The 19208-nt window shown below is 42.0% G+C and overlaps 1 protein-coding gene across 1 annotated transcript in view; it reads right to left on the reverse strand.

The window, feature by feature from the left end:
* tm9sf3 (transmembrane 9 superfamily member 3) overlaps positions 1–19208 on the reverse strand; it is a 144881-nt gene that overhangs the window by 14753 nt on the left and 110920 nt on the right. Inside the window, exons 11-13 of the mRNA XM_060854284.1 lie at positions 12865–12933; positions 4309–4455; positions 2759–2842 (exon numbers count right to left, since the gene is read on the reverse strand). Coding sequence (XP_060710267.1) covers positions 2759–2842; positions 4309–4455; positions 12865–12933 — 300 coding nt within the window. The remainder of the gene's footprint in view (positions 1–2758; positions 2843–4308; positions 4456–12864; positions 12934–19208) is intronic.

The raw sequence follows: 19208 nt of genomic DNA on the forward strand, positions 1-19208 counted from the left end.
AAAGGCGAAGAATTGTGGTGAGTAACTTACCTTATCTATCTCCACAAACCCTGCACATCTACGAAGCACAAGTCAGGAGTGCGATGAAGTATGTTCCACTTGCACAGATGTAATTCCAAACACTCTCAAAGTTCAACATGATCAAAGACAAAGTAGCTCACTTGATTGGCAACTTGTTCACCACATTCAACATTCACTCCTTTCACCAATGCAGTGGCAACAGTGTGTGTTGTCAGCAAGATGCACTGCAGCAATTCACCCGGGGTCTTTTGACAGCACCTTTCATACCTGCAACCAGCTTGAAGTACAAGGGCAACAGACACAAGGAAGATCACCACCTACAAATCCTCAAGCCACACACCAGCCTGATTTAGAACTATGTTGTCATCTCTTTATGTCACTGGGTCCTGGAACTCCCTTCCTAACAACTATGGATGCACATACACCCAAAGGAAAGCAACTGTTCAAGAAAGCACCACCACCTTCTCCAAGGTAACTGGAGATGGGCTACAAATGCTTGCCCAGCCAATGATTCACACTAATGAGTCATAGAGATGTCACATGAACGAATGAGGAAACACTTAAAGGACAGGTGAAATGTGGAACTCACTATTACAGGTGAGTAATGTGTCATATAATGCTCACGAGTAATCAGGTAGCAACATTAAATGAAAAGTAAACCTTTACTATCCTGGCATTCAGAGGAAGCTCTTCTCTATAGTTGCAAGAGTTTATTATCTCCAATAGAATTCATCCTGTGGACTGATCAAAGGTGACTTGACGACCCCAATGTAGTCCTAACCGGTCTCCCACATTCCACCGCTCTAAACTTGACATCAGCCAGAGCTGCCTTTGTTCCTAACTCACAAGCCCTATTTACTCATCAGCCTTGTCCTCACTGACTGCTCAGCTGCTAACCTGATTAAAACACTTCCATTTTAAAATTCTTAACCTTGTTCTCAAACTCTTTATAGTCTGCTCCTTTCCTATCCCTGAAATCTTCTCTAGCTCCACATCACTTCAGGTTGTAAGTTTGCTCGCTGAGCTGGTCGGTTTGTTCTCAGACGTTTCATCTCCATGCTTGGTAATATCATCAGTGAGCCTCCGGTGAGAAATTAGTGTGCTGTCCCACTTTCTATTTGTGTGTCTTGTCTGTTAAGGTGGGTGATATCACTTCTGCTTCTTTTTCTCAGAGATTGGGGTCGAATTGGGGTTAATGGGGTCCAAACTGATGTATTCATTGGAGTTTATTGAATGCCAGGCCTCTAGAAATCCCCATGTGTGTCTCTGTTTAGATGTGTTGATCTAGGATGGATGTGCTGTCCCAGTTGAAATGGTGTCCTCCTTCATCTGTGTGTAAGGGTACTAGTGATAGCTGGTGCCATGTCTTTTGGTGGCTAGTTCGTGCTCATGTATCCTGCCTGTCTGTCTGTGTGATCTAGTGTTTGTTGCAGTCCTTGCAGGGTATTTTGTAAATGACATTCGTTTTGCTGGTTGTTGGTACAGCGTCCTTTAGGTTCATCAGTAGCTGTTTCAGTGTATTGGTAGGTTTGTGGGCTATCATGATGCCAAAGGGTCAGAATAGTCTGGTAGTCATCTCTAGTGTGGCTAGAGTTTCTGGGCATATTGTGTCTTCTTGTCTGGGTTTGTTATTTAAGAATCGGCAGACTGTGTTTATCGGGTACCCACTGCTTTTGAATATACTGTACAGGTATTTTGCTTCTGATTGTCGTAGTTCCTAGGTGCTGCAGTGTGTTGTGGCCCAGTTAAATCATGTCTTGATGCAGCTCAGTTTGTGGGTGTTGGGATGATTGCTCCTGTGGTTGAGTATCTGGTCTGTCAGTGTTGCTTTCCTGTTGACCCTGGTCTGCAGTTCTCCACTGACTGTTTGCTCCACTGTGACATCGCGGAAGGTGAGTCTGGTGTTGTTCTCTTCCTCTTTAGTGGAATTTACGCCAGTAAGGATGTTGTTAATGATATTATCGGTTTCCTCTAATTTGGTCCATTTCATGATGACAAAGGTGTCATCCACATGGCAGACCCAAAGCCTGGGTTGGATCCAACCTCTGAGAAAAAGAACCGGAAATGATATCACCCGCCTTAACAGACCAAGATACAAACAGAAAGCAGTACAGAACACCAGCACATCAATGGAGGTTCACTGATGACGTTATTTAGCATGATGACGAAATGTCTGAGAACAAACCTACCAGCTCAGTGAGCAAACTTGAAACCTGAACCACAAATCTTCTCAAAAATCACAAAGTACCTACATTTCTCTAATTTTGACTTCTAGCATATACCTGTTCTGAATTGCTCCACCATTGGTGAGCTTTCCTATAAGCTGCCTGGACCTTAAGCTCTAGAACTGCCTCTGACCTCTTTTATCCCCCTCCTTTAAGCCACGTACTGCAATCAACCTCTTTGGCCAAGCGTTTTCCGATCTCCTATGTGACTTCATATTAGCGCTTGCTTTCTAATGTGTTTGTGAAACACAGCAGATCATCTTACTTACCTTGAAGACTGCAAATAATAACACTGCTGTCAATTCAATGTACAGTGCTACTCTGACAAAATCAGACATATATTTAAAAAGAGTTGAGGTGAATAAAATAACAAACTAGATTAATTTTTTTAAAGATACTCCGAAGCCAATTTGCTCCAACTTTAGTTTAAAATCTTCAAAATACCAGACAACATGAACAACTTTGTTTTGGAACAGTTGCTTAAATATCAAATATAAAATATAACTGCTTACTTTGTTTTGAAGAAATAGTAGTAGAAGGAGTACATGTAAACGTAGACTGCAGTAGATGCTGCAGAAAGGAAGCTTGTCCACTGCCTGCAATAGCAACAAGTTTATTGTTTAAAAATGACTCATTAAGCAAGAATGATGGCCAGCATGCAATTGAGAATGAAAACATTCTATAAACTAGACAAACTTCAAGAACAATACAAGTTTTAGGTAGAAAATGCACTCATCTGTGGAGCTTAGTTTGAGAAAAGAACAGTGCCACAATTGTTTTAAACCAGCCGTTATTTTATAATGTAAAACCCAGTCCAAATTCTGATAGCTATGCTTGTCTTGTCTTAGAAACAGATCTTTGTGCGTTAGATTTTTTTTGTCCTGAATGAAAAGCTGCATCTAATTCAAAAAGCAGAGTCACATGGCAAAGGTCTGACCCCACTCTGTACGGGGCTCTTTATTGCAATAGGCTGTGGGAAGGAGGTGAATGGTTCAAGGTTGATGCTTTTGCAATGAATGTCAAAGAATCCTTCGATGTTTATCACACAAAATGTCAGTTTTACATGTAACTAGTACAATGTCAGCTCTTTCAGTCATCACGTTTAAATGATAATTTTAATCTGAGGTTTAAACTCTGAGCAGGATACTTAGCCCAAAAAAAAAGTTAAAAATAAATTTGTATTATTAAAGGTCAAAATAACCATGTCAGGAAATGGGTATTTTGTGTGCAAGGCCAGGAGTCCACAGCAGTGAGCATGTGGCACTTTATGAGGAAGGCGAGGTTGGGGGGGTTGGGGCAACTATAAAGCTCTCCAAGATCACGAGGACTGATAAAATGTGATTAGGTTTCTACATGAACTGCCACTTGGTCAAAACATTACAGATCATCTGCAAAAGTGTATATATCAGAAGAGGAGATAGAATCAGATTGCTTTATGAACATGGCTTACGACAGTGGCAGTATTCGCTCATTCTGGTCTCCCTGCTATAGAAACATTGTTGTGAAACTTGAAAGGGATCAGAAAAGATTTATAAGGATGTCGCTGGGATTGGTGGATTGGAACTATAGGGAGAGGCTGAATAGGTTGGGCCTTTCTTCCCTGGAGCTTCAGAGGCTGAGAGTTGACCTTAGAGGTTTATAAAATCATGAAAGATATGGAAAGGGTGAATAGCCAAGGCTTTTTGCCCAGGGTAAGGGATTCCAAAACTAGACGGCATAGGTTTAAGATGAGAGGGGGAAGATTTAAAATGGCCCAAGGGGCAACTTTTTATGCAGACAGTAGTGCACGTATGGAATGAGTTGCCAGAGGAAGTGGAGAAGGTAGGTACAATTAAGACATTTAAAAAACACACAGATGGATACATGAATAGGAAAGGATGAAAGAAATTTGGGCCAAATGTTGGCAAATGGGACTAGACCAGTTCAAGATATCTAGTTGGCATGGATCAGTTGGACCGAGTTTCTAGTTGTTGCAAACTCTGACTCCACAATAAATTTCAGACTCCGGTAGGATTAACTACTGCCAAGGTTTAAACAGATAGATAGGAGCACTTCAACTTACCACCTATAATCTTCAGCATTGAGCAGAAAATAAGTGCAGACAATGGTCACACAGACTGTCACGATGCAGAGAATAACCAGGACTAGCATCATAAAGCCATAAACATAATAAATCTTGTAGGCCCAAAAAGAAGTGAAGATGAAGTACCTAAAAAAAGAGAAAATAATCCAAAATAAATTTATTTTCCAAATAATCTGCTTAATTTGATCAAATGATTAGGCCCAGAGGTAATATAATATTGCACAATTATTGTACACAAATCTGTTCTCCCACATCATAAAACACATTAACTGACACACCTGGTTTTCTACTTTACACAAAGGGAGACAGGACGTTGATTCGTGCACTGCTGCGATTAATTCAGTAACTAGCACCAAAACATGTCACAAAAATATTTAAACTAACACTCTTTAAGATTGCTCAATAAATGTTTCAATCACTTCAAACTACCTACAACAATTGCCACTGATAGGCCTGCATTAACGACCATGGGCTTAGTAGCTTAGTGGCCGTGTTAAAGGGCCAGGAAAGCAGAGTAATTCCAGTCCTGACAAAGCTTATCAAATGGAAATGGTAATTATGTTTCTTCCATCATGCATACATCATTTGAACACTTCCAGAATTTTATTTAATGTTAGGCACCTAGAAGTTTGGGTTGACAGTCTGGACCCAAAGTGAAGTGACACCTTACTTTTGAAATGCTCATCTCTTCGTTTTCTACTCCTTTCATGATCTGGTTTCTTTTCACCTATAACCTCTGCCAGTCCCAAAACCCTCAGACATCCACACTCATCTCATTCTTGAGCATGAGATGGATATGTCCTCGTCCGCTTCAGCAGACATTTTCAAATATACCTCTAATTGTCTTTTTTCTCCTTTAAGGTGCTAGAAACTCTTGACCAAATACCTCAATGTACCTAGTGAGGCTCTCTATTGAATTTACATCATTACTCTGAATTGTCTACAGACATTTTAATTTCCAAAATTTATGCAGATCCCATCAAGGCAGCTGCAAGATTTAAATTCAGTAATTCAAATAAATAGAACATAGAACAGTACAGCACAGAACAGGCCCTTCAGCCCACGATGTTGTGCCGACCATTGATCCTCATGTATGCACCCTCAAATTTCTGTGACCAGAAGTCTCTTAAATGTCCCCAATGACCTCGCTTCCACAACTGCTCGCAACACATTCCATGCTCTCACAACTCTGTGTAAAGAACCCGCCTCTGACATCCCCTCTATCCTTTCCTCCAACCAGCTTAAAACTATGACCCCTCATGTTAGTCATTTCTGCCCTGGGAAATAGTCTCTGGCTATCGACTCTATCTATGCCTCTCATTATCTTGTATACCTCAATTAGGTCCCCTCTCCTCCTCCTCCTCTCCAATGAAAAAAGTCCGAGCTCAGTCAACCTCTCTTCATAAGATAAGCCCTCCAGTCCAGGCAGTATCCTGGTAAACCTCCTCTGAACCCTCTCCAAAGCATCCACACCTTTCCTATAATAGGGTGACCAGAACTGGATGCAGTATTCCAAGTGCGGTCTAACCAAACTTTTATAGAGCTGCAACAAGATCTCACGACTCTTAAACTCAATACCCCTGTTAATGAAAGCCAAAACACCATATGCTTTCTTAACAACCCTGACCACCTGGGTGGTAATTTTAAGGGATCTATGTACCAGCACATCAAGTTCCCTCTGTTCCTCCACACTGCAAAGAATCCTATCCTTAATCCTGTACTCAGCTTTCAAATTCGACTTCCAAAATGCACCACCTCGCATTTATCCAGGTTGAACTCCATCTGCCACCTCTCAGCCCATCTCTGCATCCTGTCAATGTCCCACTGCAGTCTACAACAGCCCTCTATACTGTCAACGACACCTCCAACCTTTGTGTCGTCTGCAAACTTGCTGACCCATCCTTCAATACCCTCATCAAAGTCATTAATAAAAATTACAAACAATAGAGGCCCAAGCACAGAGCCCTGTGGAACACCACTCACCACTGACTTCCAGGCAGAATATTTTCCTTCTACTACCATTTGCTGTTTTCTGTGGCCAGCCAATTCTGTATCCAGACAGCTAAGTTCCCCTGTATCCCATTCCTCCTGACCTTCTGAATGAGCCTACCATGGTGTACCTTATCAAATGCCTTGCTGAAGTCCATACACACCACATCCACAGCTCGACCCTCATCAACTTTTTTAGTCACATCCTCAAAGAACTCGATAAGGTTTGAGAGGCATGACCTGCCCCTCACAAAGCCGGGTTGACTGCATTCAATCAAGCCATGCTCTTCCAGATGGTCATAAATCCTATCCCTCAGAATCCTTTCTAACACCTTGCAGACGACAGACGTGTGACTTACTGGTCTGTAATTGCCGGGGATTTCCCTATTTCCTTTCTTGAAGAGAAGAATTATATTTGTCTCTCTCCAGTCCTCAGGTACGACTCCAGTGGAGAGCAAGGATGCAAAGATCTTCGCAAGTGGCAAAGCAATTGCATTTCTCGTTTCCCAAAGCAGCCGAGGACAAATCTGGTCCGGGCCTGGCGACTTGTCAATCTTAATGTTTGACAAAATTTTCAGCACATCAGCTTCCTCTATCTCTATCCAATCCAGCATGCACACCTGCTCTTCAAAGGTCTCATTCGCTACAAAGTTTGTTTCTTTCATAAAGACAGAAGCAAAAAACTCATTTAGGGCTTCACCTACCTCCTCAGACTCCACACACAAGTTCCCTATGCTATCCCTGATTGGCCCTACTCTTTCTTTGACCATTCTCTTATTCCTCACGTAAGTGTAAAATGCCTTTGTGTTCTCCCAAGCCTTTCTTGTGCCCCCTCCTGGCTCTCCTCAGATCATTTTTGAGCTCCTTCCTCGCCTGCCTGTAATCCTCTAGAGCTGAGCTTGACCTTAGCTTCCTCCACCTTATGTAAGCTACCTTCTTCCTTTTGACGAGAGGCTCCATTGCTCTCGTCATCTAAGATTCCTTGCTCCCTTGCTGTTCCTAATTTCCACCCATACTGACTCGGTAGGCAGATCTTCCTTGACAATGGAAGCTTCTGTAGCTCTGATACCCTCTTTGATTAGTAGTACTACACCCCCTCCTCTTTTCCCCCCTCCCTATTCTTTTTAAATGCTCTAAATCCTGGAACATCCAGCAACCATTCCTGCCCCATGTCTCTGTTATGGCCACAACATCATAGCACCAGGTACTGATCCATGCTCTCAAGTTCATCACTTTTATTCCTGATACTCCTTGCATTAAAGCAAACGCACTTTAACTGATCCCTTGGTTCCTTCCCAGGAAAATCCTTCCCACGAGCTGGCCTACCTCTTGCTATTGCCTCATCTGCATCAACTCTCACCTCTGGAATAAAAATCTAGCATTAATTGGCACTGCAAAACTACTGCAAACTTGTAAAATACTAGGTATTTTCTTTGGGGGAAATAGACCTGCCATCTTAATCTAGCCTAGCCTATAAGTGACTCCAGATCCCAAACGAGGATGACCTAGAATTCTCAGAAATGGCCTAGCAAGCCATTCATTTGTATTATATGTTTATGAAGAAGTCTAAAATTGGACTGATCACTGGATTACACAGGTGTGGACTTTACAAACTTACACCTAGCCCAATCAATTTTACATGTTCTTTGAGGTTCACAGTTTGATTACAGTACCTGAGGTGGTCATTTGGCTTGTTGTATCTGAGCTGACTGAAGTAGAATTCACCTAGTGCCATTCCTGTGCATCTTCCCCAGAGCTCTGCAAACACTTTCTTTGCAGATTATTATGCAGCTACCTTTTAAAAGCTTCAATTGACCCATCTCCTCCACACTGCAAAGCAGTGCACTCCAGATTTTAACCATTCTAACTTCTGTGGAAAAAATTGTTTTCATATTACCGTTGCTCCTTTTGTCAACTTACCTTAAATTTGTGCAGCTTTCTTCTCATCTAAAATTTCCAGACCAGTCAATTTTGAATAATTTAATCAAATCTCCTCTCAATTCTGCCTTTAAACAGAGCAACCTCAACTTATACAATATTTCTGCATAACTGAATCTCTGGAACCATTCCCACAGACCTTTTCCGCATTCTCTTGCTGTCTTTCCAACCTTCCTAACGTACAGCATTCAAAACTGGATGCAATACTCTAGTTCAGGCTGATCCAGTTGTACAGGTTTAAAACAAAGAACTACAAATCTGAAACAAATGCAGAAATTGCTGAAGAAACTCAAAGTCTGGCAGGATCTGTGGATAAACAAAAAAAATTAAACATTTCAACTCTGGAGACCCTTCTTTAGAACCAGGTTGTGGTCACAGAGATTTAGGATGGCACAGTGCCTCTGTGGTTAGCACTGCTGCCTCACAGCGCCAGGGACCATAGCTCGATTCCAGCCTTGGGCAACTGTGTGTGGAGTTTGCATATTCTGCTCGTGTCTGCATGGATTTCCTCTGGGTGCTCCAGTTTCCTCCCACAGTCCACAAATGTGTGGGTTAGCAAGACGAGCCATGCTAAATTGCCTATAGTGTCAATGGATGCATAGGTTAAATGAATTAGTCATGTGAAATGCAGCATTATGGGTATGGGGTTGGGGAGGGGGTGATCTGCTTGCGATGTTCTTCAGATGGTTGGTGTGGACTCGATGGGCCGAATGGACTGCTTCCACACTGTAGCGATTCTATTCTACTAGTAAAGCATTAGTTCAATAATCTACTTTCAGAATCATGCCTCTTAGATAACATTCCAGATTTATCCAACATACTTGGGTATATCCTAACCTAACAGAGATGGCAGCAATCAGTCATGAATGTACATTAAAGAGACAGTGGCCCCTCAACATTTCCAGGAAGCCTCATGATATCAAGTCAACAATGAATGAGATTGATTGCCATCTATCATCCAATGCTCAGTTAATGAATCAGTATTACATGTGGAATACCAAGAGTAAGGACACAGACTGGGGACTGCAACGGTTAGCACCAGAATGGCTCCTGACAGTGTAACAGCATATTTGCCAGACTGATCTTGTGACAGGTAGTGGGGAGAACAAAGAGAGAAAAACTTAGTTAACCTCAATTTCATAAGTCTGTTCCAGATGCATCTGTCCATGATCATAATCGGTAGGAGTGGCAACCTCAGAGTCTGTTTGGACATGTTCACCTTGATACAGAATGCCCTCTTCCATGTTGCATGACATCATCATTGTGCTAATTTGGTAATTTTAGAACGGATCTAATTGCACAAAACTGGACTCCAAGAATTGTTGTGGGCTACCAGCAGCAGAACTTTATTCATCGTAATCTTGAACTCAGCAGTTGGGATTATTCTCACTGTACCATCACTAGCAAGTCAAGAGACTAACCCTGATCAGTGAGTATAGAAAAGCAGTCCCAAACAACACCAGATATATCTAAAAATGCGGTGCCACCATGGTGATGCTGCCACACAGCACATGTGTGCTAAACAACAGAAGCAGCATGCAGTAAACAGAATGAACTGATCCCACAAACATGTGAGATAAAGTTCTGTTAAACTAAAGTATTAAGGGCCAAAGACAGGCATTTAGAGTTATGCCACATTCATCTCAGCGAATGGCAGTACAGGTCCACAGGCCTTAATGGCCTACTTTAACTCCTGAAGGATGAGATCCAAGCTCCAGAGTCCTGTCAAACCCATTTGTGGATGAGTGGACAATTAATCAATCAATCAGGGGATGCTGCTACATGAACAATGATGATAGAGATGCATATGAATATAAAAGACAACACTGAAGTATTTCTAACTATTTTAAACCAGAAGCACTGAATGGACAATCCATTTCTGCCTTCTAAGATGCCAATCATCAGTCAATTTTATTCACTACAAATGAAATTTAAAAAACTGCATGGAATACACACAAATTCTTGCCCACCCATGTGTTAGAAATGATTCTATTGTTATGATCCTAGCTGACTTTTCTACTGGAAAAGTCAGATGCCAGATTGAAACTTGCTTAATGGATCATATTTTTGTTCAAGTCTTCATTCACTGAAACATAAATCGTCAAATAAAATCTGCTTACGTTATCATAACAATAAGAGTATTATACAAAATAAGCCAAGCTATCTCATATAAAAGTTTGTTTTGCTGTGTGTTTTAGGATCTCTCGAAACTTCATCTATTTCCCAACATGATCGCCTTACAGCATTTCAAATCCAAAGAAATTATCTATGTCAGAACTACTTAGCCACACACTTCATTACAGTCTTGGTCCAAACATGGAGAAGAATGTGGGCAGTACGGTGGCACAGTGGTTAGCAAATGTTTCCCCAAAAGTTTTGCCTCTTCTCAAGTAGGGTCCTCTATATTCTGCTTGAGGAAACTTTCCTGAACGCACTTAAATCCACCCCATCTAAGCCCTTAACACTTTGGCAGTCTCAGTCTATGTTAAGAAAATTAATATCCTCAATGACAACTCTATTGCTCATGAAGTCTCTCCAATGTCCCTTTGTATTTGTTCCTTTAATTCCCCATGACTACTTGGGGGGCCGATAACATCACCATCCCCTTATTTCTTAGCTCCACTCACAAAGCCTCACTGGATGATTCCTCAGTTATTTAATCTCTGACGACTGCTGTGACACTTCCCCCAATCAAAATGAAACTCCCTCTCCCCTCTTCCTCCACTTCCTGCCTAAAGCACCTGTACCCTGGCACATTAAGCGGTTTTAGTAATGGCTATAATATCACAGACCCATGCTCCTGTCCACACCTTGACTTCATTGATCTTACCTGTCAGCCCTCTTGTATTGAAATAGATGTAATTTAATCCAACAGGCAGTGCTCGCTCCCTGTCGTGTTGCAGCCTGACCTCTCTCTCTTGAACTTGCGGTTTCTGATTACTGAATGTATCTCCTTCCAGCTTTGCACTTGTCTCCTTGTTGTTGAGGATTCCACCCCCTTGCCAATACAGTTTGAACCCTCCCTTTAGCAGTAGCAGATCTGCTCGTCAACAGGTCACCTCTACCCCAGAAAAGATCCCAATAAACTAAGAATCTGAATCCCTGCCCCCAGCACCAATTCTTCAGCCACACATTCATCTGTCATATTCTCCTGGTCTTACCTTCACTAACTGGTGGAAAGAAAATTAAAATCCCCTACTGTGACAATCCTATTGCTCCTGCAAGTCTCTCCAATCTCCCTACATATTGTTTCTCTAATTTCCATTGACTAGTAGTCTCAGAATTAAATCCCAGGAAGAGCCAGCAACTTCAGGACAGAAAGCAAACCGAAAATAATTTATTAAAACTCCCTTTTCACAAAGCAAAATATCTTCAATTGTATTTATTTCACATCCAGCCAGGATTTCGCTGTGCCCTTTCTTTGATCACTGAAGCACAAGTTCAGGCATAAGGTAGGGATAGTTTCGAGATGTAGACACTCAATTTCATTAACTGTAGTAATTCCCATTCTACCTTTAAACTACATCAAGAACTAGGTTTGGCTTGGACTTTTTGCCCCAAGGCTGAACCTTGATTGAACACAAGTTTAAACAGAAAGGATATAAAACAAGTTGTAATCTGACAACACATCTGCAAATAATGAAACAATATGTTGAGTTTATAATTTTACAAATGCTTCCATGTTAAATTTCCCTAATGCGGTGTGAATTAAAAATTTTAATTGTCTCAACAAAAGGTGGCTGAATGAAATTTCTACTTCAATGGTAACAAGTGAATTTAAATCTGGACAAGAAGTTATTTCTCGACAAGAACTTGGATCTGTAAATGCAGGTGGTTACTAGGTTGTTAAAACCGTCAGTGTAGCTATCACAATCCTATGTGACAATGAATTAAGGAAATGTACAGACTGCAGTGCAATATTGCCTTCTAGTATATTTGCTGGAAGGTTTGTTTTCAGACGTTTTATCACCATACTAAGTAACATCATCAGTGAGCGTCTGGATGAAGCACAGGTGGCATGGCCCACTTTCTATTTATGTGTTTAGGTTTCCTTAGGTTGGTAAATGAGATCCAAGTCAACGTGTTTGTCAATAGAGTTCCGTTTGGAATGCCATGCTTCTTGAAATTCTCGTCCGCATCTCTGTTGGCTTGTGCTAGGATGGATGTGTTATCCCAGTCGAAGTGACTGAAATGTCTGAAAACAAACCTTCCTGCTCAGCAAGCAAACCTACATCCAGAACCTCAAACTGAGCTACAAACTTTCTCAAAACTCACTATTTGCAGCAATATATGAAGTCCCAGCATCTGCCATATTGATTTTATTGTAGCCAACAAAATAGATTTTTCTTCTAAAAATTCTGATCCAAGCAACTATTCAAAGTTAGTTAACAATTCATTTAGTATCATAAATTAGCATTTCAAAAATGTCAATTGTCTCCATTTTTCATCCTGACGCCATTTTAACCATTGATGCCAATATTTCATATGAACATAACATTCAATATATCATTGCAGCATCAATGTAAGTTATGAATTCAGCATTGAAGTGACAACACAATGTGCTAGCACTGAAGGACCATGAATATTCCAAAGTATAAAGAAACTTACATTTCAATAAAAATGGATCCAAAAGGCAGGATTCCACCCAGGCATACAATAACAGCTGGCTCCATGAACCTATAATAGAAGACAAAAATTAGCAATAGTCAATTTAATGCAGGATGTCAGAAGTGTGATCGGTATAAGAGTCGCAGAATCCTACAGCACAGAGACAGGCCCTTCAGTCCAAACTGGTCCATGCTGACCAAAACTGTCACCCCATTTCCCCGTACTTCGCTTACATCATTCTAAACCTTTCCTAACCATTCATTTTGTTCATGCATTTGTTGTTCTGGTATTTTCCAGAAGAGATTCCTACTATGGAGAAACTCTCTTTTTTGGCTGTGTTCCAAATTCTTTGGCACAACAAGGTTAGAATGTTCACAACTTCTATACGTTTTTACCAACAGAGGAAGGATTCTTTTTTCACGCCAATGAAGAAAACTGAATTTTCTCTTGACCCTCATGACAGCACTGAAGTAAAGCTGGATAAACATAGTATTCTACAATTGATTCGTCATTAATTCAAGTCTATTAAAAAGGTTAAATTACAAGCTTAAGTACCCTGTTAAACGCTTGTGAGGACTATAAGCAAAATTAAATTTATGAAATCAATTTATGTGACAGCTGCAATTATATTATCATGTCTTCTACAGAATACAGCTAATAAGTCAGGCTGAAACATTGGTGGTGGTGAGGATGGGGGGTGGGGTGGTGATCTGAAATGGTTAAAGTTTCTGAAACAAGAGGCCTGCGACCATTTATTTTTCACTCCCTTTTTGGAGCCGGCTAAATCTCGCATTTTCTCTGCTTGAGAATTTCTCAGTCACGCAGCAATTCATCTTTCCCAAAATCCGTTCATATAAAATAATCCTAAATTGTTAACCTCGAACTATGTTGTGACAGTTCATATTCAGAACTCTTGGCTTCTTTCTTCTAGTTTTCTACCTCTCTTATTTTAGAGGGTATGCGACTTCAGTTTCTGAACAAGCAAGACAGGGGTCATAAGTTCAAGTCATGGCAAATTGTGAATCTGAATTTGATAAATTGCCTCTCAACATCCTCTGAAGTGGCCTGGCAAGTCAGTAGTAAAGCCACAAATCAACAATAAATGCAGCCCTGACCACATCACAAGGATGTAGTACAATTATTCAACTTTATATGGGTGTAAATTCAAACAATAACTAACCCTTCCTAAAAACAGAAGGACTAGCATTTAATAAATATCTTTCACAACTTCAGGACATTCCAACCCGCTTCAACTTACCAAGTATTTTGGCTCATTTTCTGCTAGTCAGACAGTCATAATGCCAATGTTGATCAGACATGCGCATGGGAACCCTGTGAAGACCCTCTAAAGAAATTGCCCAGGAAATTGAATTTTCTGCTGGGCAATTCCTCTACATCTGGAATCCTTAGAAAATCTCAGTTTAAATTGGAGTTGTTGGATGTTGTCAATATAATTAAGGAAAATAGTTACTCAGGAAAAGTTAGACTACTAAATACCCAAGTAACTATTAAAGTGGCACCTTATCTCTCACATCCTCAACTACACCAGCTCCAGTTCCCTTAGGGCCCCCAGACCCTGATCAAACATCCTACACCACAACTGCCAGACCTAAATCTGCCGCCAGACCTGACATCTACTGCTCTGGGCTAGAATTCTCCCACCCACTCAACCTGGCCTAAACGTACATTGCCACCTTACACCCTTCCCTTATCCCATCTGACATCCGGGTAACCTGGCATCCTATTCCTTCACCAGCTGGCACCCTATCCCATTACCAATCTAGCAAACTATTCTTCCAATGTCCTAACATCACACTTAGTTTATGCACTTATCATCTTACTGCAGCTGTCAAAGCTGGTGTTAGGATCGCTAAATTTCAAAATAGGACAGCTGAAAGCTCTGAAAAGAGGGTACTGTGAAATGGGCAGACAAGTGGCAGACGAAATGAAATGCAAAGTATGAAGTGATTTGGTAGGGAGAACAAAGAGAGGCAACTGAAAGTTACAATTCCAAAAGGGGGTGCAGTAGATGTATATGCAGCAGGTGAAGGCAGTTTCAATCAGGTATTTAAGGGGAATTGGATTATCTGAGAAGGATAACAAAGGAAGAGAACAATGCAGAGGGTTATGAGAAGAAAAGACAGGGAAATGGTACTTTTCTCCCCCCTCAGTTGGAGGACGTCTGCAGACATGATGGGTCAAATGGCCTCTTTCCGTACTTTTTTTTTTAAAAGATATTTTTATTAGAAATTTAATATTTTGACAGATTTACAAAAATAAACAGAACTTTCAAGCACAAACATTAATATAAAAATAGATCTTAAATATATAATCATCAAAATTCAAAGGAATGATACTAAAGAAGAAAGAAAAACAATGAAACTCAGTTAACTACTAATCTAATCCACAATTATCCAGAGTGTATAGTTGAGTCACTTACATCCTTCAAACAAGAGAAAATGTTCTCTAATACACTCATAACAGTATAATAAAAAGGAAACTATTTCCAAACAATAAGAACAAAAAAAATAAAACATGTTTGAATGGAGATCCTCCCCCTTGTTCTCAGGGGGCCTTACTTCCTTTCTAAAGGTCCACCATATCCTCTCCCAAACAGTGTCCCACCCTTGACCCGGGCGCTCCTTAATAGGATTTAGATATAATACCGAGCTAGAATTGACAGTGAGCGCCCCACCCCCACCCCTCCCCACCCATACCTGAGTATATCTGATAGCATCAATGCCACGTACAAACACACATAACTATAAAATTACAACTCCAACAAATTACAATTAAGTATAATAACATAAAATAGCAAGAGAAGACAACCCTGCTCCCAGAAGCAAAAGTAAAGTAGAGTAAAGTATCCATTTCTCCCCACGGAGTGTGGAAGAGGCAAGCCAACATAAATTGTCTCTTACGATTTATTTAAACGAGTCTAAAAGTTCCTTAGCCTCTTCTGGTGATCTAAAATTATACTCGGATCCTTCGTGGGTAAAGCATAACGTCGCTGGGTAGCGTAAGGTGTATTGAATATTTAAGTTCCTTAGACATTTCTTCACCTCATCAAACGCCTTCCTCCTTCGTGCCAAAGCCGGGGAGAAGTCCTGAAATAACATAATCTTGGATCCTTCATGAATCATAGCTTTAGGATCCTTTCCAAGATTTCTGGAGGCATCCAGGAGTATCTGCCTCTCCCTATAACTCTGCAGCCGGAACAGGACTGGGCGTGGGCGCTGGTTTGGGCCAGATCCGTGTACAGCGACCCGGTAGGCCCACTCCACCCTTACCCGGTCAGTTTCAGCCCCCAGGTTTAAAAGCTGGGGCAGCCATCGCTCCAGAAATACTGCTAACTGTCCCTTCTCTTCTTGTTCAGGGAGGCCCAGAAGACGGATATTCTTTCTCCGATTTCTATTATCCAGGTCATCCATGTAGATTTCAAAGGCCCGGACTCTCTGCTCCAGAGCTCGCACCTGTTCTGCAGCTGTTTGTGCTGCAGCCTCGGAGGTCGTGGCCTTTAGCTCCGCCCCCTTCACTCGGCCCTGTAATTCCTCGAGAGCCTCGCTGTACTTTTGTAACTTTTCTTCGAATGCATTCCATCTCTGTCTGGATTCTGCGATGAAATTGACGAGTGTCGTTTCCAGCCTGGCAATCATCTCTTCAAGGCCTGTTTTTACATCAGCTGCAGCCGGAGGAGGAGAGGAGGGTGGGGGAGGGGTCTTTGTTTTCTGAGAGCTGCGGGATCCCTTTGGTTTACTCATTATCCACTTAATATTAAACTGCTTAAATATAATAGTAAGCAGCTAATTAAGGTTAGAAAATTTTTTGGGTGGTTTGGTAAGTGTGGTGGGGGTGAGTAACTCACTTTACCCAGGTTTTGGGAAGAGCACTGTAAACTCAGACTTGCTGAGTCGCCGCCATCTTGGATCTCCCCTCTTTCCGTACTTTAACAGTTCTGTGATTCTGGAAATCATGCTTTTTGATGGATAAATATCACCTGGAACATAGGTCTTAATAGTGCTATTAAACCTTTTACATCCATATGAAACAATGACTGATACTCTATTTAGTATTTCATTGGTAAGGTGTTACATCAGACACTTAATGCACTTCCTTTAATACTCCAATGGAAGTGTCAGTCTATTTTTCTTGCTCAAGTCTTTGGGGTGGGATCTTTGGTTGACACGTTCCAGGTACACCTGTTGACAGTCCAACTGTGTATTCCTTTTTTTTTAAACACATAATATAACAACTTTTGCTGAGCAATGAAGACTCATGTCTACACTGCTCCAACAGGAAAAAGTCAATGAAATTTGCACAACTGATCATTTTCAAAGAACAAAGAAAATTACAGCACAGGAACAGCCCTTTGGCCCTCCAGGCCTGCGCCAATCCATATCTTCTATCTAAACCGACAGCCTATTTTCTAAGGATCTGTATCCCTTTGCGCCCTGCCCATCCATTTATCTGTCTAGATACATCTTAAACGATGCTATCATTCCTGCCCCGACCACCTCTACTGGAAACGCATTCCAGGCACCTACCACCCTCTGCGTGAAGAAATTTCCACGTATATCTCTCCTAAACTCTTCCCCTCACCACCCTTTGTAATTGAATCCCCTGCTCTAGGAAAATGTTTTTTGCTATCCCGATTGTTTTTACCTCTCACGATTTTGTAGCCCTCAATCAGGTCCCCCTTAGCCCCCATCTTCCCAATGAAAATAATCCTAATCTATTTAACCTCTCCTCATAGCTCAGCACCCTCCATACCAGGCAACATGCTGGTGAACCTCCTCTGCACCCTCTCCAAAGCATCCACATCCTTTTGGTAATGTGGTGACCAGAACGGTACGTAGCATGCCAAATGTGGCTGAACCAAACTCCTAAACAACTGTAACATTACCAGCCGTACTCAAAACCCTGTGCGATGAAGGAAACCATGCTGTATGCCTTCTTGACCACCTCTACTGACCTGTGTTGCCACCTTCCAGGAACAATGAACCTGAACACCCAGATCTCTCTGTACCTCAATTTTCCACAGGACTTTTCCACATACTGTATATGTTAGAATTGCATCTTTCAAAATGCATCACTTCGCATTTGTCCGATTAAACTTCATCTGCCATTTCTCTGCCCAACTCTCCAATCTATCTATATTCTGATGTATTCTCTGACAGTTCCCTTCATTATCTGCTACTCCACCAGTCATAGCGTCATCTGCAAACTTGCTAACAAGGCAACCTACACTTTCCTCCAGATCATTTATGTATATCACAAACAACAGTGTTCCCAGCACGGATCCCTGTGGAACACCACTGATCACAGGTCTCCATTTTGAGATACTCCCTTCCACTCCTACCCTCCGTCTCCTTTTGCCCAGCCAGTTCACTATCCATCTAACCAGAACACCATGGATCCCATGCGACTTTATCTTCTCCATCAACATTCCATGGGGAATCTCACCAAATGTCTTAATGAAGTCCATGTATATGGCTGCAAATGTGTTGCTGGTCAAAGCACAGCAGGCCAGGCAGCATCTCAGGAATAGAGAATTCGACGTTTCGAGCATAAGCCCTTCATCAGGAATAAGAGAGAGAGCCAAGCAGGCTAAGATAAAAGGTAGGGAGGAGGGACTAGGGGGAGGGGCGATGGAGGTGGGATAGGTGGAAGGAGGTCAAGGTGAGGGTGATAGGCCGGAGTGGGGTGGGGGCGGAGAGGTCAGGAAGAGGATTGCAGGTTAGGAGGGCGGTGCTGAGTTGAGGGAACCGACTGAGACAAGGTGGGGGGAGGGGAAATGAGGAAACTGGAGAAATCTGAATTCATACCTTGTGGTTGGAGGGTTCCCAGGCGGAAGATGAGGCGCTCCTCCTCCAGCCGTCGTGTTGTTGTGTTCTGCCGGTGGAGGAGTCCAAGGACCTGCATGTCCTCGGTGGAGTGGGAGGGAGAGTTAAAGTGTTGAGCCACGGGGTGATTGGGTTGGTTGGTTCGGGCGGCCCGGAGGTGTTCTCTGAAGCGTTCCGCAAGTAAGCGGCCTGTCTCACCAATATAGAGGAGGCCACATCGGGTGCAGCGGATGCAATAGATGATGTGTGTGGAGGTACAGGTGAACTTGTGGCGGATATGGAAGGATCCCTTGGGGCCTTGGAGGGAAGTGAGTGTGGAGGTGTGGGCGACCACACCTCCACACTCACTTCCCTCCAAGGCCCCAAGGGATCCTTCCATATCCGCCACAAGTTCACCTGTACCTCCACACACATCATCTATTGCATCCGCTGCACCCGATGTGGCCTCCTCTATATTGGTGAGACAGACCGCTTACTTGCGAAACGCTTCAGAGAACACCT

The sequence above is a fragment of the Hemiscyllium ocellatum genome, chromosome 43 (assembly GCF_020745735.1).
Source record: "Hemiscyllium ocellatum isolate sHemOce1 chromosome 43, sHemOce1.pat.X.cur, whole genome shotgun sequence".
Taxonomy (NCBI): Eukaryota; Metazoa; Chordata; class Chondrichthyes; order Orectolobiformes; family Hemiscylliidae; genus Hemiscyllium; species Hemiscyllium ocellatum.